This window comes from Triturus cristatus, chromosome 5_2 (genome assembly GCF_964204655.1).
Source record: "Triturus cristatus chromosome 5_2, aTriCri1.1, whole genome shotgun sequence".
In the NCBI taxonomy this organism is placed as follows: Eukaryota; Metazoa; Chordata; class Amphibia; order Caudata; family Salamandridae; genus Triturus; species Triturus cristatus.
This window is the reverse complement of record NC_140588.1, coordinates 892,645,091-892,669,766: the sequence shown is the minus strand read 5'-3', so window position 1 is coordinate 892,669,766 and position 24,676 is coordinate 892,645,091. Positions and strand designations below refer to the sequence as shown.

At 43.2% G+C, this 24,676-nt stretch overlaps 1 protein-coding gene across 1 annotated transcript in view; it reads left to right on the top strand.

Annotated features, from left to right (window-relative positions):
* IL1RAPL2 (interleukin 1 receptor accessory protein like 2) overlaps positions 1–24,320 on the top strand; it is a 1,350,034-nt gene extending 1,325,714 nt beyond the window's left edge. The window contains exon 9 of the mRNA XM_085606684.1: positions 19,946–24,320. Coding sequence (XP_085462810.1) covers positions 19,946–20,643 — 698 coding nt within the window. The 3' untranslated portion in view covers positions 20,644–24,320. The remainder of the gene's footprint in view (positions 1–19,945) is intronic.
* The last annotated feature ends 356 nt before the right edge of the window (positions 24,321–24,676 follow it).

Here is a 24,676-nt window from a genome sequence, read left to right as displayed (position 1 = left end):
TCTCTAGCCCATGTGCACTGTAACACCACCCCGTGAAAATGTCATGCCACACTTGTCTTCACACGGGTTATATTGCCCCATCTAACGTGCCTTCCTCGATGCCTATGTTATAACGCACAGTGCTATGCCATACATATTACAATTTGGGATCCATATCTTTGTCACAGTGCATATGCAACGTTACACTCCCCAGCACATATTTTATATTACAACTTTAGAGACTAGTTAGGTTACACAACACTGCCCTGTGCATATTACACTCCAAGGCGCATATCGCATAGCACGCGCTAGTGCCTGTGCTATCTCGCGCTCTCCAATGAATCTGTCATTGCGCACAATGTATTGCATATTATATTTCACGCCTGGTTCATCTTATATCACACTTTTTGGTGCATAGTTTATACCATACACTATATCTAGTTTTCATTTTCAATCGTGCTCTCAGGACTATGTTCTATATAACACTGTGTTCACCTACCCTTTTCACGGGCATTACATTTTGCGATAGGGGGTGGAGGGTCAGGGGGTGTTTTTGCCAAGTGAGCCCGGAGTCACAGTCACTAACGTCTTCTTCTTCCTGAATAAAAGTGAGATTATGCTGCATACTTGTTCATATTTTAAGTAGTTTGCACAGACAAAATGTTTTAAAAACAATAAAGTTTCTAATACCCGCCTTCTCTGAACAGTTAGCTTGCTGCCCCATCCCCCTCCTCCCTATCCTCTGTTGTGTGAATCCATGGACTAGCCTCCTCCCTCCTGCCATGCATGGTCTGATGTGCTGCCACTGCCCTCAATTTAGTATGATGTACCAGTCCACTCCTCCTGCCCTCCATTGCCCAATTCTATGCCCCATCATTGACCTCCTGCTTAAACTCTGTGCTTAGCTTGCTGCCCCTATTCTCCTTCCCCCTGCCCTCCGATGTCTTTGTGCATGCCCCTGCTCCATCCTTTTTGCCCACCATGTCCCATGGACCTGCCACTCCTATCTACTCTGAATGTTCTGTTGAGCTGCCACTCCCCTCCCACCTGCCTAGCATTGTCAGATGACTGTAACCTGTCCCTGCCACCTCCACCCTGCCTGTCCACATGCCATGCCTCTATCCTCTTCCTCCTGTCCTACATGGTCCATTGTACTGCCACACCCTTCTGCCCTCCCTGGTCTGTTGTGCTGCAACTGCTCCTCCTGCCTGCCCCGTGTGGTCTGTTGTGAGGCCCCTTCCCCTGAACTTTCTTGTCTGTGCACAGGTCCTGACCCTCCCTTCTATCCTCCATCGTCCTTTGTGCATGCCCCTGCACCCTCCTTCTTGCCCATCATAGCCATTGTGCTGCCACTAACCCTCCCACTTGCCATGCATGGTCTTCTGTGCTGCCATGGCCCCTCCCACCTTCCCTGTGTGGTCAGTTAGCTGCCCCTGACCCCCTCCCACCTTCCCTCCATGGTCTGTGTGTATGCCATCACAGTCTCACTGTTGCTCTTCATGTTGTGTCTTGCTTCTAGTGCCCATCCTGCCTGACCTCCATGGCTATCTTGCTGCTCCTGCCCTGCCCCCTTGCCCCCAGCCCTCTGTTTACATGTGCAGACCCCTACTCCCTCCCTCCTGGCTTGTCTGTTCCATTGTAATGCCCCTGATCCGTCCCTCCTGCCCTTTATGGTCTGTTATGTTGCAGCCTTCTCTCCTGTCTGTCCATTATGGTCAGCTAGCTACCATTGCCTCTTGCCCCTCTGTTCTCTGTTGTCCATGTGCATGGTCCTGTCCCCTCCCTCTTGCTTTCTATGGATTGTTGTGCTGCACTCCCGTCCTGCATGCCCTGTGTGGTGTATTGTGCTGCTGCAAACCCTGATGCCTGCCCTGCAGGGTCAGTTTGGTGCACCTCTCCATGTCTCTCCTGTCCTCTGTTATCCAAGTCCATGTCCCTATCCCATTTCCTTCCATGATCCAATGTACCAAACTTGCGAACATTTTGAACTTGGTAAGAGGGAGATTTTGAAAAAAAACTGGGGTATTGATTTTCCCCTTTGAGTTACATTGAAAAAGAGGATATTGTAGACAGGAGACAGATCAAATAAAGCCCATTTGAGCTTAAAAACATTGGACGTTTCCTGGCTGAATTGGGTCTGTTGGCATGTATGGTTGTACTACCATTGCCTCTTCCTTCTGCCCACAATGGTCTATTACATTGCCACAGCCTTGAAGGAGGGTAGATTTTGTATCACAGGGGGCCCCTGGCCCGTTCTGTCCACACCTGAAGTATGAGACCCTTGTCCTTGCCCTGCCAGCCGCATTTGTAGGCCGTATTAAATTGACCAGCGGGTCCTGTGTTGCTATATAATTATCCTGAGACATCCTTACCACTCAGCCAGCATAAAACCCCTGTGTAGGCCCTTCTGTTCAATATGTAGGCCTCTTTGTTAAATTGACCATAGCTCTGCAATTTTAGTGTATAGCAGTCTGAAGGCAGGTCTGCGAGGCCTTCTGCTCCAAACTAGTAGCCCCCACCCTACCCGAGTGCTCCGTGCTCGGTATCAAAGTTCAACATCCCCCTGAAGCTGTCGACATACAGTAGGCTGCATCCTGGACTGGTACTTGCTTCCTGGGCAGGTTTCCCGCTTTTAAGGAAGTGGCAACCGCAGAGCGTCAAGTTAGGAGAACTGAGGAGATTTTATACATGAATATATTGAATTCCTGTACAATACCCATTATTTTCTGCTTGCTCTATGGAACTTACGATAAGCGATTGGCCTGAGAGACTGACCTTTTCACCCAGTCCATTGTCAGCATTAAGTGGGTAAATGACGAAATGTCTGGTAAAATCTGCAGACGAAGCTTTTGGGTAGCATACGTAGGTAGATGTAGCGTGCAAAGGAGCCCACAAAATGATATAAAAAGGGAGCACCCACAGATATCGACGAACAACCTCGCCGTCTGTATGTAGGTTAACAGGCTGTGCAGGTTTTCCCCAAGAACTGGGAGCTCTTGTCTTCCTTTGCTTAAAATGTCTTGCTCTGCTTTGCTTGAAGTATCTTATTCTATTTTACCTATATGAAATGTCATGTTATGTTTAACCATTGTTCTCTTTACTTTTGCATTTAAAAGATGTTGTATTGTAATTGCAGGAATGCTTGCTCTAAGAGTAAATGTGAGTGTCCCTAGGTAACATTTTCCTTGGTGTAACTTGTTTCTCATGATGCATTTATAGATGTGTTTTCTCTCTCTCTCTGTCAGTCCATTAATTGAGATACAGAGAATATCATGACAGCTGTATGATTATCTGGATTCTGTATTTTGTACTTTATGTCTCTATTCTGCGGTTTCTTTGAAGTTGCATCTTCTCATTAAACTGCCATTGTATTCTGCCTCCAATTCCATGTCTCATATGTCTGTTTTCTTCATTTTTGGAGCAAGCGTTCCTAGGCACCCCGGCTCAAATTAAGGTGCCCCTTTTGTCCCTGACTCACTCTCCTGCTCAGTTCTGTGGTGGCTCCCGGGGCTCTGGGGACCGCCCCTAGCTTCCTTGACCCGTAATAGATCTTCCCTCCAACAGCCTCTTTTGCAAGTCCTGTATTGTTGGTTTGTTGCCCCTGCCCCCCTTTCCACTGCCCTCCATAGTCTGTTGTGCTTCCACGGCCCTTCCTGCCTGCTCAGTGTGGTTAAATTGTTGCCTTTGCACCCTCCTACCTGCCTTCAATTTTCAGAGTCCGTGCCCCTGGCCTCTGCCTCTCAACAGTATCCTAATGAACAACTAGATCGCTAACATTCTATATTTATTACAAAAGTGTGGAACGCCTGACATCATCTTGATGTAATCAAAACTGTAATACCTAGAGCATTCCTTTAGAAATTACATATATGACAGGGTCTTATTGGCATCAAAATTATGGTTAGTGCTCTAAAAGACTAAAATAAGGACATATTTTCTGAGTTTTCAAATAGCGACAAAGCACTTTTAAATTATTTGTTATCTTTATGTTTTTTTATCTAGTTGACAACTTGATTAAATGTTGCACTTAGGGGAGAGGATGTGGTGTTACTTCCAGAACTGCAGACTTTGCAACTGGGGAACCAGGTTGAAGTTTCTGCTTCAGCTCGACATTCTGTGATTCTGGTCAAATCACTTAGTCTCCCCATGTCTACAACCAAAATGAATTTGTTCTTGTGTGATGTAACCAATGCTCATGTAAAGCACTCCAATACCTGACAAGTCTGCACTATATAACACTGCAAAAACACAAAATAATAAGTGTTTTGCACACTTCTGTCATTGGGCTATATTTGGGCTATATCTGGGTGATTTTGGGCTACATTTGGGCTCTTTTGTCTCCGGTGGCCATCTTGGGAGATTCATTTGTTATGAAGTTTCCTAATTTCCTCATGTACTGCAGTCTCCTCAGTCGGAAATGCTTTCAGTTTTTTACTTTGATTCCATCATGAAGGTATTCAGATATGTCACACATTTGCCATAAATTCTGAATGTTAGCACTCTAGTTGCTCATTAGATCACTGTAGTAAAACTACTGTTCACCATGGAAGTCTGCTCCTGGTATTAAAAGTGCATGTTTCAGTCTGCATGTCAGAATTTTTTAATGAAATAGAAGAGGATTTGAGAAGTCACTCAAAATGTGCCCTCATTTTCTTTCTTCAGCATTAATCATAATTTCTATGGCAAAATGAACCCCCTCATTGTGTTCCTTTTTAAATTAAATATTTTAAGTGTTACCAGTTTATTCCAATCATGATGGCTTCAGGTGTGCCATACTTTTGTCATAATGAAGACAGTAAGTGCTCTAGTTGTTTTTAAGAACATTCTTGGACATTCTGTCATTGGGCTATACTTGGGCTACATCTGGGTGATATTTGGGCTACATTTGGGCTCTTTTGTCTCTGGTGGCCATCTTGGGAGACTTATTTGTTATGAAGTTTCCTAATTTCCTCATTTACTGCAGTCTCCTCAGTAGGAAATACTTTCAGTTTTTTACTTTGATTCCATCAAGAAGGCATTCAAATGTGTCACACATTTGCCATAAAATCAGAATGTTAGCACTCTTTTTGCTCATTAGATCACTGTAGTAAAGCTACTGCTCACCAGGGAAAACTGCTGCTGGTATTGAAAGTGCATGTTTCAGTCTGCATGTCAGAATTTTTTAATGAAATAGAAGAGGATTTGAGAAGTCACTCAAAATGTGCCCTAATTTTTCTTTCTGCAGCACTAATCATACTTTTTATGGAAAAATGAACCCCCTCATTTTGTTCCTTTTTAAATTAAATGTTTTAAGAGTTACCACTTTAATCCAAGCAAGATGGCTTCAGGTGTGCCATACATTTATCATAAGTAGGACGGTTAGCGCTCTAGTAGTTCTTTGGAACACTCTGGAAAGCTGCAGTAGAACACAAAGGAATCAACTGACAGTCTCTGCCCTTGTTGGATGTACATGTTTTACTGAGAATGTCAGACTTCATTCTCACATGACTGAGAAAGATAATGTGAATTTACAGAAAATAAGCTCTCAGTTTAGCTTATAGATCACCTTCCAAACCTCTGTGGTAAAAGCATGAGAAAATATTTTTCTCTCAATCATGATATCCCAGCAGAAGGCTTTTTCACATGGTGAAATCACCTTAGAACATACCACAATTCCTAAAATGAGTATGGTACCATCAACAAATGATTTATAATGTAACTAAAGTCTTAAAACCTTCTATTAACTGCAATGCTTTTTAATGAGGTGCTATCATGTATATTGGTCCCAAGATGGCTGCCAACACTTCTTGGATGAAGTGCTGACAGCCAATCAGATCTCAGGATGAGATGTGTGGTTAGGCTCCGCCCACATATATATATTGATTTAAATGCTATTTTCTCAGGAACTACTGAACAGATTTACACCAGACCTACAAAAGGCACTTCCTTGACCTGAGGACTACCTCTCTGCCAAATTTCAAGTAACTCTGTTCAGCCGTTCGGGCTGTAGCTGTGTCTAAAGGTCCTATGGAAAAATGCATGGGAAAAACGCGTTTTGGGACCCCCCTTTTTTCTCAGCCCCCGCTTGACGAATCCCCCCGAGACTTTCAGGGTAGGAGCGGAGCGTAGCGCCCCACCTATTTTGAAAATTTCGCGAGGATTCATCGACCGGCGCCAAAGTTATTCCAAATAGAATGTTGCGGATTTCCTATGGAAACAGGGTCCTAACTATAACTATCTACTGGCGACCGCCAGTAGATAATATATATATATATATATATATATATATATATATATATATATATATATATATATATATATATATATATATATATAAAATGATTCGTCACACTTTGGTGATCACCCTCCTAGCAACGCAGGTGCCTGCAGCGGTTGTGACACCCGCTAAAGTATTTCAGCAAAAGTCAATTCGGGAGCTCCGAAAAGAAGACCGCGGCCCACCAAAGGACAGCACAAAAGTTTATTGTGCCGCGTTAAACTTTTGTGCTGTCCTTTGGTGTGCTGCTGGACCAATGAAAAGCCTCTATTTATATAAATGGGTTCCAAGGGACTCTCGCAGGAGCCCCTTGGACCCAACGATCCAGATGTACAATCATTTTTGTACCTTTATTTTTCAGAAACTACCGAATGGATTTACACCAAATCCCAAAAAGCAAAATCTTCGGTTCAAGATCTAGCTTCTTTACAAATTTGGTGTAATTCCATTCAACAGTTTTTACGTTAGCACTGCATAAAGAAGCCTATGGAAAATGCATGGTGATTTTGCATTTTGGGGCCACCCCTTTTTTCCTGGTCCCCACTTGACAGATCACCCTGAAATCCTTCCATGAAGGAGCTAAAGAGATTTAGATTTTTTTAAAGCTTTGTGTATATTCTTCAAGTGGTAGCAAAGTTATTAGCATACCAAAAACCAGCCTGTCTATGGAAAGCACTCCCAATGACCGGCAATGGGTAATATATATATATATATATATATCTATTTACACAAATGTGCAGCATTTAATATGCTGTTTATTACCAATGTTGAGATTGAGTGTTGGGAGGGGCATTGACCTATGAGAGAAGAAACATTCACTCCCATTTCAATAGTAATACATTAAATATCACACAGCATATTTGCATACATGATTTGTGCCATGGCATTTTTCCATGTGTATTCTTTTTAGGTCTCGCATACAGAGAGTTTAGCCACCTGTTGTCGAAAACCTATTGTAGACAATACCAATACTTACAATGATTACCATTTGTTGACTTCCTTTGCAATCTCAATGCTTGCAACTTATTCAGTGGCTTTCCTACCTCTTGTTGTGTCTTTCCCTCCCCTGGAGTATAGCTTCTTTACCATCCTTTAGAATGGATAGTCATATCCATCCACAGCTCCTCATCAAGGAGCTATTTTATTCTTTCATTTGCAGCACTCAATGGAAGTGCATTCATTTTCTTTCTTCTCCCCATGTGCTGCTTCCACCCTGCACTCTTTGTGCTGCTTCCCCTGTCCCACCCTGTCCATTGTAGTTTTTTGTTTTTTTGTTTTTTCAAATTTAATTACCTCCACCACATTCAGCTGCTTCGCCTCTCTCCTCGCACTGCTGTATCCACCACTCGTCGGTGTGAGAAAGTGAGGATGGATGGTAGTCCCCCACAAGTAATAATGTCTCTGTCTTTGTTAGGTCCAGTAAAGGTTTTAGTAATGTAAACCTGAGCTCAACCCTTGGCAGCTATGGCACAGAACAGACAGGCTTAACTTAGGAAAATGTGTAAAGGGCAAGTAGAAACTGGAAACAGATAGATCCTCCCCAAAATTCATTCTGAATGGGTCTCGTCTAGTCATGATGAGATTATGTATTGCTTATCTGAAAGCATAGACGTTGTATCGTGGGGCTGCTAACTTTGAAGGTCTGCCCAGTATATGCATGGTTTAATAAAGACTGTACTAAGGCTCTCAAACTCGTGAAAGTAATAACAATAAAGTGCCCTGTGATGCTGTGGAAGTTTGAGAAGTGAGGCAGAATGATACTGTTGTGCTTGAAAAAAGAAAACATATGTACTTAGGCATGGGAAGATCTGGAATGTGCCGCTTCTGTCAAGGACAAGGCTATCTGGGGGATAGTAAACCATCCTTTGTTTACCAGTAAATCCCCCTCAGGGATTGACTGTCTTATTTTAGAGCAAGATTGGATTCCCCACTTTTTGAAAATATTTGCAGCCGAGTTAGGGCCTCCCGTGGCAGCACTTGATGCCACTTTTAAATGTGAAGATCTGGTGACTTTCAGCAATTCAATTACAATTGGGGAAGTCCGAAAAGCTTTTGCCAGCTTAGATTCAGGAAAAGCTTCAGGCCCAGATGGGGTTCCCATCAAGCTTTGTACATATGATCTAGACATCTGGGCTCCATTATCTCTAGAGCCCTGGTCATTAGAAGCTCAGTTGATTCCTGGTAGGAATTAGTGACAATCCCCATTTATAAGAAGGGAGATAAAAACGACCCATCAAACTACTGGCCCACTTCTCTTATCGATTCTTCTTCAAAAATCTTTGGGAGAGTGATGCTGGGGAAACTAGAAGCCTGGGCAAAGAGAAAGACTTATTTACAGCAGTCCAATACATGTTCTGACCAGATATAGGCACCTCAGAAGAAGCACATAATCTGTCCCTTATAATAAATAAATGCATCAAGGCCAGGAGAGGTGCTATGAACATAGCCTTTATGGACTTCTCCTCGGCCTTTAATTTAGTGGATATAAATTAACTTTAGGAGATTATGTTGCAAGGTGGGGCTGATTCCCCATTTTAATGGTTTGACAAGGTTACATCAAGGCACTCCCATGAGGCTTCATTTTACACATGATCGGGGTTTGACGTCTGTTAGATCTGGGGGTCTTTAGTTGACAGAGGTAGGTACCGTTGACCAAATAGGGACCCTTGCTTCTAGTCAGGGTAAGGGGGAAACACACTGGTGATAACCCATGCTCACCCCCTTGGTAGCTTGGCACGAGCAGACAGGCTTATCCCCAAGGCAATGTGTAAAGGATTTGTGCCAACACCCACAGTAATCCAGTAAAACACCACAAATGAACACCACACAGGTATTTATAAAAATATCAATATCTTTATCTGATTAGGCAAGACCAATAACGACAGAAATCCAACATACATAAATAGTCTCTCCTTAGAAATGTTATGTGTTCAAAGTTCACTTTAAAAATCAAATGCGGTAATCTTCTGTACTGTGCGTGAAAGCGTGATCAAATGCCCCCTATCAGTTCTCTTGAAATCCTACAAATACCCTCCCTCCCTGCGTGAGTGCACGCCAGCCAACGCAGCTTGTAAGCACACGAGACACGGCCCGCCGGCAGCGTGCTCATCAACAACAGTCTTGGGCGCAGGCTCCGGTCACTGATTGGAGCCATAACCTGTGAGTAGGATGGGGCTGTGCAGTCCGAGTTGTCGTCTCCGCAAGGCAGCTTTTTCCTCTTTGGCGCTCCCCGGCCTCGGACGCAGCTCCGCTCTCGTCGATGAGCTTGGGGAAGCCCTGTTTGTTCAGGGACACCTCGTGCTTCACAGAACTCAGCGCGGCTCCGCCTGGACGAGCCCCCCTCGTGTCCGGGTAAGACTCAACGCTGGCGCCAAACCCAGCGCGGCTCGGCTATGACATCAGCTGACTCTGGGCCAGCGGCGGTGAATGCAGGCAAAGTGCTCTCACGGCTCCCGGGCCGGCGGCGGGGATTGCAGGCAAAGTGCTCTCACGGCTCCTGGGCCGGCGGTGGTGATTGTGGGCAAACAGTTCCTTCAAGCTCTCGGGCCAGCGGGGACAACAGCAAACCACGATCCCCTCTGGTCACGCGTCGGTGGCACCCAGTGCCTCTTTTCATGATGCGCAGGCACTTGGCTGGCAAATCGGTCCAGCGGCGGTGAAGTGCAGGCATGCAGTTCTCCTTGTGCAATACGAGGAAACACGGGCTCCACGCAGTACTTCAGATTGGTAGAAGCACAGGCACACAGCGCTTCTTGAAAACTTGGAGACTTTTATAACCCTGTATTTCAGTAACAGGAGGCCAGCTCTTCTCAGGCCCTTGGAGACAGTTTCACCACAGAGGGACAAAGCACACAGCACAGTTCCTCTTCAAGTAGGGGGACACAGCACACAGCAAACAGTCCCTTAGTCCTCTTCCTCAGCAATAACAGCAACTTCTTTGGCTGTTCTTCTTTGGCAAGGATTCCTTCTTGATCATGAAATTTTCCTAGTCTAGAGTTTAGGGGTTTCAGCTCTGATATTTATACCCCAAAAGTCTTTGTTCTTCATGTGTGAGGGGTCCTGGACCCAGTCCAGTTCTGGGTGCACTCTGCCAGTGCATATCTTCTTCCTTTGTGAGTGTGGGCCAGGGCCATCAGATGCACCGCAGGAGGTGGAGCTGGCATTGTGGAAGGCAGGTACAGCCCTATTCAGATCCAGGTGCTACTCCTCCCACCACTCCAAATGCAGATAGGTCTATTCAGCCTAGTGCTGACTCACCCAGCCTCCTGGAGCCACCCCAGCCTCTGTCACTCACAAACCAGACAGTCAATTCACAAACAGGCAAAGACACATAGAAAGGTTGAACAAGAAAATAGCCACTTTCTAAAAGAGCCATTTCCAAACACTGAATTTAAAACCATCCTTCTTAAAAGATGTGTTATTAAATTCTGAGTTCAGGGATACCAGATTCCAAATTTCTATCTCACTGCTATGGGAAGATATGCACGTACACATGTTACACAGCATTCCCCATTCTGTCCTATGGGCAAGATAGCCTTTCAATAGTGAAAAACGAAATTGGCAGTATTTCACTATCAGGACATATAACCCACACTAGTACATGTCCTACCTTTCGCATACACTGCACCCTGTCCAGGAGGGTACCTTGGGCCTATCATATGGGTGTCCAATGTGTAAGAAAAGGGAAGGGTCAAGCCTGGCAACTGTGTACACTGGCCAGGACAACATGGCAGTTAACAAACTGCACACAGGCACTGCAGTGGCAGGCCTGAGACACCATTTTAGGGCTACTCATGTGGGTGGCACAATCAGTGCTGCAGGCCCACTAGTAGCATTTGAATCACCAGCCCTGGAACACTAAGTGCACTTTACTAGGGACTTACTGGTAAAACAAATATGCCAATCATGGATAAACAATCACAATAACAATTTATTAAAGGAGCACTTGCCCTTTGGCACTAATCGGCAGTGGCAAAGTGCTCAAAGCATCTAAACCAGCAAAAACGAATTCCGGCACAGTGTCAAAAATGCAGGAGGTAGAGGCAAAAAGTCAGGGGAAACCACACCAAGGATGTCAGGTCAAACACGTGTCCCCTCCAGCTGAAGAGTGGGGAGAACTACCCACCCTGTTAGGAGTTCTCATCACTAAGGCGGAAAAACCTGGACAGACCATCAGCATTGGCCTGTTCTGTACCAGGGCGGTGTTCCACCATAAAGTCCATTCCCTGTAGGGAGATGGACCACCTCAACAGTTTTAGGTTCTCACCCCTCATCTGCATTAACCATCTGAGGGGCCTGTGGTCTGTCTGAACCCGGAAGTGAGTCCCAAACAAGTAGGGCCTTAGCTTCTTCAGTGCCCCGACCACAGCAAAAGCTTCCCTTTCAATTGCACTCCACCCCTGTTCCTTGGGAAGTAGCCTCCTTCTAATGAAAGCTACGGGTTGTTCCAAGCCCTCGTTGTTCAATTGTGAGAGTACTGCTCCGACTCCATGCTCTGAAGTATCTGTCTGCACCACAAACTCTTTGGAGAAATCAGGCGCCTTGAGCACCGGTGCCGTGCATATGGCAGCTTTCAGGGCATCAAACGCGGTCTGGCAGGCATCGGTCAAGATCACCTTCCTGGGCTGCTTCCTTGAACTCAGCTCTGTCAAGGGGACAACAATGGTGTCATATCCCTTGACAATTCGGCGATAATACCTGGTGAGTCCTAAAAAGGCTCTCACCTCTGTCTGGGTCTTGGGGGGCTCCCAAGCCAGAATGGTATCAATCTTCACTTGGAGGGGCGCCACCTGGCCTCTCCCTGCCTGGTGTCCCAAGTACACCACAGATCCCTGCCCTATCTGGCACTTACTGGCCTTGATAGTGAGGCCTGCCCTTTGAAGAGCCTTCAACACTACGCAGAGGTGTTGCAAATGTTCTTCCCAACTGGAGCTAAACACAGCAATGTCATCCAGGTATGCGGCGCTGAATTCCTCCAGCCCAGACAGCACCCTGTTTACCAGTCTCTGGAAGGTAGCAGGGGCGTTTTTCAATCCAAAGGGCATGACACAGAACTGGAAGTGCCCCTCTGGTGTTGAAAACACTGACCTCTACTTGGCCCCCTCAGTTAAGGCACCCTGCCAGTACCCAGATGTTAAATTAAACGTACTGAGGTACTGGGCAGCGCCCAATTGACCCACGAGCTCATCAGCTCTGGCAATGGGGTGTGCGTCAGTTTTGGTCCCACGGTAGTCCACACAAAACCTGAGTTCTGGAGTGGCACCGGCTGCAGCATCTTTTGGTACTAAGACCACTGGGCTAGCCCACAGGCTGCTTGAGGGCTCAATTATCCCTAGCACCAACATCTTGGAAACTTATTCCTTAATGCTGGCCCTGACCTTGTCAGCTACCCTGTACATTTTCTGTTTCACAGGTAGACTGTCCCCAGTGTTCACATCATAGACGCACCAATTGGTGACTCCTGGTGTCAGGGAGAACAGGGAGGCGAACTGACCAAACACATGGCGACAGTCCAGCTGCTGTTCTGGGGTCAGTGTGGAAGAGAGGTTTTCCCAATCACTGACCCATCCTGCTCCTTTGCTGACAGGAGGTCAGGAAGATGGTCACTTTCCTCCTCCATTCCATGATCTGATGCAAAATATCCTTGGTGACCCTGCAACAATTGCAAATTCGCCACACACCTCCATGGAGATGTTCATAACTTTTCAGTGGTTTTGTAACTGGATTTACAGTATTTGGAAGGAGAAACCTACAGCATGCCCTTTCCAAATTCCAAATCACCATCAATTTTGAACCAACTTTAGTGATTCGAAAACACTTTTCATAATTGCGTTTTGGGTTTTGGCGTTTGCAACCCCTCTGATTTACCAACTCAGAGGTGTTGGAAATTGGGTTACTAGTAGAGGGGGGTGAACTCCTACTCAGGTAGCAACCACAATTTCTGTTACGATGAAGTTACAAGAAACCCAAAATTAACCTGTGCTTACCCCCCTGGTAACGTGGCAAAAAAGCAGTTATAACTTAGAGGCAATGTGTAAAGTATTTATGCAGTACTTAAAACAGTAAAAGAGTGAAATCACAACACAAAAAAATCCCACACAAATTTAGAAAAATATAGTAAAATATATTTTAAAAACATTTGAGAGCAAAATGACACAAATCTTATCAGTAGAACTGGAGATAAGTGAAAATAGTGCCTCGAAGCACAAAGCGGCAACTGTGGTGATCTAGTTGTGCTGGAATAGGTACAAAGTCAAAAGTTCAGGCCTGACCATGATGGATTGTGGGCCAGATACAGGGACTAGGTTAGGCCTGCTGAACAAAGTACCTGGTTGCGGAGCATTTCAAGGTCCCACGTTGAGAATGCCTCACACAGCACGGGATCCGAGGAGCTTCAAGGCTGCGATGCGAGATTCTACATAGTTGTCGAGGATGCTGGCGACAGAGGGCTTATAATGCAAAGACCTGCGTTGAAGATGCACCGCATCCAGTGCGACTGAGGACTGCAGTGTGAAGTCCTGTGCTGGGGCTTCATTGTGCAGTGGCAGGTCTCAAGCAGAGCTGCAAGGAGATGTGTCACGCTGTGTCAGTTCTGCCAACAGGACTACAGCTGGGCTGGCAGAGCACCTTCAGGCCCACTTCCAAGAGTTCAGGACTGGGGTCAGCAAGACTAACAGCACACTGAGTTCAGCTACTGGGTTCAAGGTGGTTGGAGCCTTTGCTGTCCCTAAGGCTCTGCTTAGGGGGCCAGCTGCTAGAAATTGGGTCTCTAGTTGGCAGAGGTATGCACCTGTCCAAGCAAGGATCACAGTCTTAGTCAGGGTAAGTCAGTCACTCCCCATAAATTATCCTGTGCTCACCCTCTTGTAGCTTGGCGCTGAACAGGTAGACTTAACTTAGAAGACAATGTGTAAAGTATTTGGGCAACACAACATACAGTAGCACAATGAAAACACAACAAAAACACTCCATACCAGGTTAGTAAAATAGATATACATTTTATAAATAAAACAAGACCAGGGCAATAACGATCCAATGAGTAGACGTTGGGATATGAATTTTTAAAGAATACAAGTTAAAATAGCACTTAGAATCAATAAGCGCCTTATGGGGGTTATATGGTCGCGCTGGACTGGGGCAAAGTCAAGAGTTCAAGCTGACCGCAATGGAGTACAGGCTGGAGGCAGGAGCCACAGAGGACCGCTGAACACTGTACCTTATGGTGGTCGCAACAGCGAGTTGCGGGCGTAGCTGAGTGATGCATCAGTATCAATCCCGCAGTCAAGGTGGTGCGCACATTTTCTTCACGCAGTGGCAGCTATGCAGCGGTTCCAAAGACAATACACCGAGCCAAGCGACACTGGTTCTGTGGACGATGCACTGGGTTTCTTCACACAGCCGGGGGGATGTATCGATCTTCACACACTATAGCAGCAGTGATTCATTGGTTCCAAAGCGTCAGTTCTTTAAGGCGATGCACTGGTTCCGACTGCTTTGCGCTGATTCGGCTGCTGCAACAGGGTATAAGTGCCAGTACTACTATATGCAGACTGGAAATGCATCAATTTCACTGGAACACGCACCTGGGTCCACTTCCAATGGACTAGGGACAGTAACAGGTGATAATACTTTGATATCCCTGAGTCTTAAGCCACAGGAAGCAAACCAACAAGCCCTTGGGTTCAAGGCAGAGTCCAGCTCTCCCTCAGCAGGGTTAGACAGAGATCAGCAGGGCAGCACAGAAGAAAAGCATTTCTTCCAGAGCAGCAGCCCAGCAGAGTGACAGTCCTTGGAGGAGCACAGCAGTTCTTTAGACAAAGGTTCTTTACAGGTCTAGAAGTGTCTGAATTGGTGGGGCCAGAGACCCAGTACATTAATACCAAGTGCCTTTGAAAGGGGAGTGACTTTAAAGGAGGGTCTTTGAAGTAAACTAAAGTCCTCTATTTCCAGACTTGGCTCCATACCTGCTACCAGGGGTATACAAGATAACAGAACTACTCCTTTCTAATCAGGAATTACAGCTTAAAAGTGTAATGAGGAATTTCCATTGTTAACCTAGGAGAGGCGTTGGCCTCATAGTAGTGAAAAACAAATCTAGGTGTTTTTTACTTCAAGGACATGCCCTACCTAAAAGTAAATGCCCTATCTTTAACTTACCCAGCACCCTACCCTGTGGGCTGCCTAGGGCCTACCTTAGGGGTGACGTGTAAGAAAAGGGGAGTTTGTGGCTTGGCAAAGGGCTTTAAATACCAAGTTGAAATGCCAGTAGAACTGCACACACAGGCTCTGCAGTGGCAGTCCTGAGACGTGTTTAAAGGGCTATGTTTTTTTGTGGTACATTGAGTGCTGCAGGCCCACTTATAGATATAGATTACAAACCCTGGGCACTGGTAGTGCACTGTATTAGGACTTACAGATAAAGAAAATATCCCAACCTTGGATATGCCAAATGAAACCATGTTTAGAGGAGAAGCACATGCTCTTTAGCACTAGTCAGTGGTTGCAAAGTGCTCAGAGTCCTAAAGCCAACAAAAAGAATCAGCGAAAAGAGGAGAAGGAAGGCACAACACCAGCCAACTAGCCCTGGAGTCACTCTGGTAGGCCTGGCTACAAGATGTAGGTCCAGTCCTTTTATTGGTACAGCAGGGCAGCAAAGTAGCAGTGCAGCTGATTAGCAATCCTTCTTGCTGCACAGCAGCATAGTTGTCAATATGAGTCTTCCACAGGTCCAGATGTGTACTGAAGAGTTCGGTCTGAGGGTCCAATATTTATGCCTAGTTCCCACTTTGAAATAGGAGAAGGTTATGAAGGTTTCTACCCTGGGAGGTGTTTGAAATTTCCTTCCTCACTGCGATGTCAGGAGTCACAATAGACTAGCATCAAACCCTTCAGGCAGAGCCTTTGTGATGTGCAGGTTTTGTAGGTGGCAGCTCCTCCCCCTCATCAAGTCAGAGATGGCCCATCCTGCCAACACCTATGCTCCTTTGTCTCGCTGTTTCAGAGAAATACACAGAAACCAACTGCCAGCTCTACCTAGTCATGTGACCCAGGAAACAGGCTGCATGCTCCAACTGGTTGGGTCAAGAAAATGCCAACTTTCTAAAAGTAGCATTTTAAGAATTGTGACTAAAAATCTGACTTTACCATCTGAGAGGGTTTTAAAGTACAATTCTTTAAACACCACACACAATATTCCCACCTGCTTTCAATTGAAAGTTACGACTTATTAAATGTAATAAGTTCATCCCGTGCTATCATACAGGGGAGGCAGGCCTTGAAGCTGAGAAAAAGTTTAATAATTATTTTTTACTACCAGAACATGTAAAAGTTAAAAGTTCATATTCAACTTTTTAAATACACTGCACATTGACCGGTGACTGTTTAGGGTCCGCCCTAGTGGTGACTTATATGTTTTAAGAAGGAAGGGCTAAGCATGGCAAAAGGTTTATTTTGGCAGTTCAAAATGGCATTTTAAAACTGCACACACAGGCTGCAATGGCAGACCTGAAGGCATGTTTAAAAGGGCTACCCAGCAATCAGTGCTGCTTTAATTGACAGGCGCTGGGTACATGTAGCACCACTTTACCAGAGGCTTACAGGTAAATTAAATGTACCAATTGGGTGTAAGTCAATTTCACCATGTTTAAAGAAGAGAGCACACACACTTTAGCACTGGTTAGCAGTGGTAAAGTGCAAAGAGTCATACGGCCCAAAAAACCAGATCAGCAAAAAGTGAGGAGTAAGGCAAAAGGTTTAGGGGTAGACAACCCTAAGGCTGACATGTCTAACACAAGGCTATACGAATGTTAAACCCCTTCAGACATGGGGCCCTTAGTTCTTGGGATATGAGGAACCCATTCAATTGCAGCTACAGCCTCAATGGCCTACTTAAATGAAAATTGTAATAATAATAAGTAATTAAGCAACAGTACCTTCATAGTCATACCAGACCTACCTGATGCTGACACCTTCAGTCGCAGCTGTCAATATCTAAAATAGGTTAATTAAAGCTCTGCGCTATCCTTTCAAAGTCTGCTTTTGAAGTTCCATTGAAAAAAAAGAGATATTCTAGGGAAAGCGCAATATGATTTTGGGGTAAGTAGAAATTATATGATATGTTTCCAGTTTATATCATGTATTTGATGTTATACCAATCTGTAGAACAGAGACCTATAGACGAGAAATATCTTTGCATAAAACAGCTCCTTGGAGTTTTTTTTCTTTATGATTATCTCAGGACTATTTTCAAGCCAAAATGCTTCTTCTCTCCAGACTCCTGAGAAGTGTAATTAATTTTTCATTGGAATGCATTATTTAGCTAGTCTTTTCATAGACAATAAACAGCCCTTACGTAAACATCCAAAAGTTGCCTTTTCAGTAGCGTTTTCTTTGTCAGTAAAATATGTTACAGTTATGCAACTGCTCTCATTTAGACCCAGCAGGCGCTGCTGCTAAGTGCTCCACTGAGCTATCACTGCAGGGAAAGTCTAGCCTGCTGTCGATCTAAATGAAAATATAATAAACACTTAAAGTCACTATATGTTGTGACTGATCATCGTTTTCACCTTCAAGAAACAGAGATATAAAGCAAAACCTGTTCATATTAGATACATATGTTATGGATAATAGTAGACATTTAGTAATATGTCGCTGGTGAAAATCCCAATGATGCTAATGTGTTTTTTGGGTTGAGTAGCTGACATACACTGTTGTACTTGGAAAGTCAAATAAATTGCTATGGGGAAAACACCAGATAAAGTTACAGCTTGGTGGTCAGGGCCGGACTGGGAACCCAAAGCAGCCCTGGCAATTTTGTCAGACCAGCCGCTGCAGAAACGGCCCCCAGTAACAAAAACAGCCCCATCACCGCAAAATCGGCACCCACCCTTCCAGCTTCCCAGGAAAATGCCTGATGTCCACTACAGCCAGTCCGGCTCTGTTGGTGGTACTAAGTAAAGTAGTAATTGGTGTAGTAGCGGCCACAGTTTAAATAACAAATGAAAAGAACTGTGGCTATGGCAAAGCATGACCCACTGATATTGCTGACCTGCAACAAGTAATAGGTAGAGAGGCTAGGAGAAGTGCTGTGACATTTGCCTACAAAATATCAAAGCTCCTCTCCAAACACCACTGACACCAAAATGCCCAAGGCGATTTATAGCCTTTAAAAGTCCCTCTAGTCCAGGATGCTCCTGCACCAAGGAACCTTCAAAGAGGAACTTCTAAAAGTTTGGGAAGTTTTGACAAACTTTTGTGAAAAAGCTCGATGAGATGCTAACATTGACGATGAGAGTCAAAGCAGTGATGTCGTGCAGCGCCTCAGCCTGACTGCACAGGTTTGTCCCTCTGAAAGTTCTTGAACTCCTCGCCATCGAAGACAAACATCTCCCGTAGTCACTGCAGCAGGCCGGCATTGTCAAATCGAAATCTGGATCCGAGGACCCACTTGCTTGACGTCCAGAGAGAAAAACTTGACCGGTCCCGAACACTTATCGTATCCCATTTGCACTACATCTTAGTCAGCCTAAAATGACCAGATAGTGTGGCTTACACTTTTAGGCGCTAGAAAGCACTTTTATAATTTAAACTATAAAAATTCAAATCCCTGTAGCCCTACATTGAATTTTTGTCATTTTGGTGTCATTTTAAAAATACAAATATTTTCTATTATTATAAATTAGTGAATTGGTGTTGGATTTTTATTGTGTTGTGTCCTTTACTTATTTACTGTTTTTTTTATATTAAATGCTTTACATACCTGTCTCTTAAGTTAAGCCTGACTGCATGTCAATCAAGCTACCAAGGGGTGAGCAAGGATTAATTTATTGAGACGTGACAGGACCTTATTTATGATTGTGGTGTTATTATTAGCTGTAGGTACTTACCAGCACCTACTAATAAACCATCTTCCAACACAAAGGCTGCAAGGACAGAGACAGCAGGTGGCAGAAGGCCTCAGGTATTGATGGATGAAGAAAAGAACCAGAACACTGTTCTTAAGGTGTCCATCTTTAAGGCATCTTTATGGCACATCTTTAGGATGTCGATGCAGTCAGGGTCAGGCTATACGTTTGCCCCTTTTAAAAGTAGAGCAACACAATGCATGCTTTCTTACTCCACATGGCTGTCATGATTGAAAAATATGTAATTTGGGCTTTAATTTGCACCTATCAGGGTATGATAGAAGGACACTAACTATGAGATTGCACAATAGTAGGGTATGAGTTTCTAAATAGTGATGTATTGTCAGTTGAGTGGACCACTTCACAACCTTGCTGTCCTTTGTGTACAGCCACAAATTACACATCACACCAAAAAGTACAATCTTAACATCTGATTAGTGGATTTTTTTCTGCAATTCCATAACTGTGTGCAGTTGTGCTGTTGATTTGTCAAAATATGAAATAAACAATAGTTCATAAGGCAGAAAATAGTTCCAGTGCACAAACTATGTTATTGTTTTTTACAATATTGATAAATTACAGAGTTCACAATTAAGCATATTAACATGCTAATGCATAGTCTATACATTAGAGTTGAAAACAAAGCACATTTTATACATTAAATGTTTATTGGTACAAAATACATTTTCTCAATGAATAGAATTCAAAGTAATCAGCTAAGATATTGTTTTTTCTTTGAATGCGCATCTTGCAATGCATAGGACAACAATTGAAAAACATAAACATTGTTTTCTTTTATCTTTTCCAGCTTATCTTGATGATCTCACACGATGTGCAGAGCAAAGCAGGAGACTTATCATTGTCCTGACACGTGACTATATCCTCAGAAGAGGCTGGAGCATGTTTGAGCTGGAAAACCGACTCTACAACCTGCTGACCAGTGGCAAAATCAAAGTAATTTTAATTGAGTGTGCTGACTTACATGGGAAAATCAACCACCACGAACTCGAGTCGCTAAAGCACAGGATCAAACTTCTCTCAGTGGTGAAGTGGAGAGGTCCAAAAAGCAGCAAATTGAATTCTTCCTTTTGGAAGCACCTGTTGTATGAAATGCCAGCCAAGAAAAAGGAGGTGTTTTCTAGGCGCCAGGTTCTGGATTGCGGGGAGCAGAGCCTTTTTGGAGACCTCCAAACAGTGCCGTCAATCTCGGTCACCGGCACGTCTGCATCACTCGCAGAATCTCAAGTGGATCTGTCCGATTTCCACCATGCTGAAGCTATACAAATGAGACATTATTGCAGAAACTATGACTATGGCATGTCTGCAGCAACTTTACCAATGGCTTCTCTTGGGAACCACCATACATATTGTAATATACCTTTGTCACTGCTCAATGGACAACTCTCTATGAACAGTGCGATGAAAGATACCCAAGAGTATCATGGGAACAATACCTTGCTGCCTTTGTCAACAAGGGAACTTAGCTTCACCAGCGAAATCTGGTAGTAAATATCTGAACTTCCTTCTTGCGCTGTCTCAGCTGCTTTGGGTGCCATTTCTAATAGGACATTTCCTGTACAAGCAAGAAGTGCCAAAAGCCAATCTTTCCAAAAGAGGCACAACCACCCTTTTTTGTACTTGAACTTTTTGTTGATGTTTACAGAATATTGGTAAAAAGGTACCTCCTTTTGTAGTTTAGTACATAGTTCAAAATATACATGTACAGGTTATTGTGTCTTTCAGATTAAAGAAAGTCCTTTAGAGCAGATTTTACGATCTGGAATGATTAAAAATAGAGTATATAATAAAGTAGATCAATATTTAGATATTAATATTCCAGCATTTAAATTATGTAAGCATCACTGTAAAAAACATAGTAAATGTTGTACAGTTTGTAGACATTATATCGTTGATGCTACATAAGGCACCTCTTTCTGTACATTAGGAAACTATTCATGTGTATGTAATTTAAAAACAGGAAAAGACTATTATAACTTGCCATGCCCTGGAGTTATCCCAGGTGCCACAAATAAGGAGCTTCATTAAGTGAAATTCACATCCCTTCTTTAAAAACGCATTGTTATCCGCCATTATTGTTGGCGGGACCCACTTTAGGATTCAATAAGCATAGTGAGTGGTTCAAGGTGTGTTTTTGACTGTTAAGACTATGTCATCTCTTATGGCTGTTGAAAAGATAGCTTCCCATACCTCCTGAGTAACTTCAAAAATGTTGATGTCCTTAACTTACACTTAGGAAAGATATTTTTCTCAGGTTGATTACCAGTAAAACAGTCATGTGGGAATATGCCATATTTTTACATTTCTTTATGATTAACTCTTTTAAAACCACAGTTTTTGTACAAATGGTGATGTGATTTTTTCATAGTTTCTTTTTAGTTCACCAAGAGAGTGACAATGATATTAAAGGAGCCAATGTATTAGTCAGAGGATGCCAGCAATAGTATAGAGGATACATACAGCAATATTCACAATTGAAGTGCTAAAATGCATTCAGGTTTATATGTAATAGAAGAAAAATTGCATTGATAATCTCCCAAAAGTTAGATGCGGAGCACAGTAGAAGTATTATACGTACTTGGTTGTCATGGTCAGAAAAGAGCATACAGTCAACAATATATATTTAGAAGAACTATATACACATGCATACATCCTTTGAGGGGTGTGGAACGTCTATATTACACATGAGAAGTTTTGTGTTGATAACTTCTGTTGGTTTACAGGTTGTTCACAAAGTTTCCCACTTTCTCTTTGCAAATGCTAGAATGCAGTGAGGTCATGCAAAATGATGGAGTCCGGCAGAATGTGAGGAGGGTCTGCTGGGTCTCCCATATCTCACAAATATTCATTAACCTTTGACTGAATAGGTTGTCCCCTGAAGGGCTGGGTGGCCCCTGGCGGTAGGGACCCCCCTGTACCTTAGGCGCTCCAACGTCCTGTGTTACACCCCTCCGTGGATGTAGTCTTTCAATGCGAGTGTTAGCTTGAGCTGTCTTTAATCCCTCCCAGATGTGCGAGTAACCACTAGTCCTTCCCTGTCTTCCTCATGCAGCCTCAATGTATGCCCAGGGTGTTACACCCTGCACTTTTAACGTCCATGCACTTCCTTCCCATTGGGGGGTTTGAACCATCCCACCCCATTGCCTACTTCCAATTTCGTTCTAAGAAAGAGTGGTACACGTGTAACTCAAAAGAATGTTTTACGTAAGTATACTCGCAGTACTTCGCACTTGTATTCAAAAGCATTGTGAAAAACCCAATTTTCACTCGAAAGCCCGACTTGTTTAGAAGTCTGCGACACATGCATATTTTGAGTACTTTTTGCAAAAATATGACTAAAAAACTAAACTTCACACACCCATCAATGATATATGCATGTGTAATAATGAGTAGTAACCCTATCTCAAACAGAACACTACTAATAGACTATTTTGCATCATGTTAAGAGTTTGGGACTGTGTTTCTAACTGCTAACATTCCCTATAAGAAGTCAGGAAGACCAGCTCTTTCTTGCTCCCTTTCTCTTTTCTCTTCTGTTATGAGTATCAAAACCCAAAAAGCAAAGACTGTTTGAGTGTTTATTTGGCACATGTTTCTTCTAGCTGCATGCTACTCTTGCTTCCCATTTTTTTAAAGAATTATTCTTTTCAGAAAGCACAAACATATTTCACATGTAGAGGGCGCAGGTGCTAAAAACTGCTTTGAAAAAAGGATGAATGAACTGTGTCTCACACAGAAGGTCTGCAGACGGCATGACTGTTCAAATGGGATTATTGTTGCAGAAGTGAATCTGTGTGTGACACACAGTACATGCTGAATCTCCACGCCCAGTGCCGGCTTTAGCGCTGGTGGTGCCCGGAGCGACAATCTCGTTTGATGCCCCTATACCCCATGACCACCTCCTCAGATTCTATCACTACCACCGGGCAAAAGTGCCCCTCATCTCTCCAATCATAAGTTATTAAACACAGCACCACCACCGAGGTCAGCGCCCAGTCCACGGTTGCACTGCCCCAAAGCCGTCCCTGTCCACACCATTGTGAGAACACTTTAAAATACAAAGATGCGTACTTTAAATGCTTCCAGCATGGTCTAGTTAACCAAACTAAAGAACACTAGCAGAAGTGGGAATGTTCCTAGGCATTGTTCGTCACATATCCTGAGGCCATTCTATGTGCTATGTAATAGACGAATGATAGTGTAGAAAGAGTTTAAATTGTGAGTTTTGTCTCACAAAGATAATAGTGCTTAGATTACCATTCACACTAGTTTAGTTTTCTCCTTGAAATGTTCAGATGAAAATTGTGCACTGAGCAACTAATGATGAAGGTAGGAGGAAATATTTTCCTTATCTGCAAAGTCAAACCAAGAAACAGGATATTACATGAACTAAACTTAAACATCACTGGAAAGTTTATATTTTAATACTGTACCATTATTGACTGTATAACCGACCACTATCGCTAGTTAGTGTCCCACACATGATTTACTGGCTAGAGATTTAGTGGTTATTCGCCTGCATGAAGGTCATTATTGTTAATAGCAAATAAACTTGACAGCGCAGTCAACTCTCCTCCTTCTTAGCCATCCAAAAGTGTAATTTTTTTTACTGTAGGAGAAAATCAAATAGGGGCCTATATCAGTGGTAATGGACTGCACCCCAAGTAACTTTTTTGACTGTCTCATTCTCAACATTCCAGCATTTCAGTAAATACGATAATGCCGTAATTCACCTAATATTTTGTGTGACATCACAAGAGTGAATTGCTGAAGAACTATACTGTACACTGTCCATTAATGAAGGTGCAGATGCAAAGTTACAGGAACTACTTGAGGTAAATCAAATATATAATAGCTCGTTAGGACAATGAGTTTGAGGGTGTCTGCAACTATCAGTAAACCGAACATACTTCCTCTTTTCACTCTTGCACAATATTTATAATATGTATATGAAACTCTAAAAAATGATCATTTTTAATTTGAATCACCCTCTGAAAATGTTGTGTGGTTTTCCTGTCAGTCCACTGAAAGCATAATACATTATATGATATACAAAGTTTGGAAACATGGAATATAAACAATTAAGGAATTTTAAAAAAAACTCTTGTTTTACAAAGCTATGTTCAACGGACCAGATTGTTGAATATAAATATTTTTCTATTGAAATAAGGTGATTTTACCTCTACTACAAATATATGTATTTCAGAAATGGAATAAAAAAATTGCACTGTTTTATAAGTGTTACAAAATTGTGTTTACACTGGTTATGTTCTTTAATGCAAATTGTACCTTAAATAAAAAGCTGCATGAAGTGAGATGCATATGTTTAAGCGAAAAGCTGTCTTTTCACTTATTGTTGTTTTACCTATTGGAACCTCAGTAAATCAGATGAATTCACTTACAACACGGTGTGATTTCTTTTACTTCATGCACATACTTGAGAAATTAAAAATGTATTCATTCAGTTGCTAGCATACACAAAAAATATTTCCATCTATTAGATGGTGAAGACAATATATTA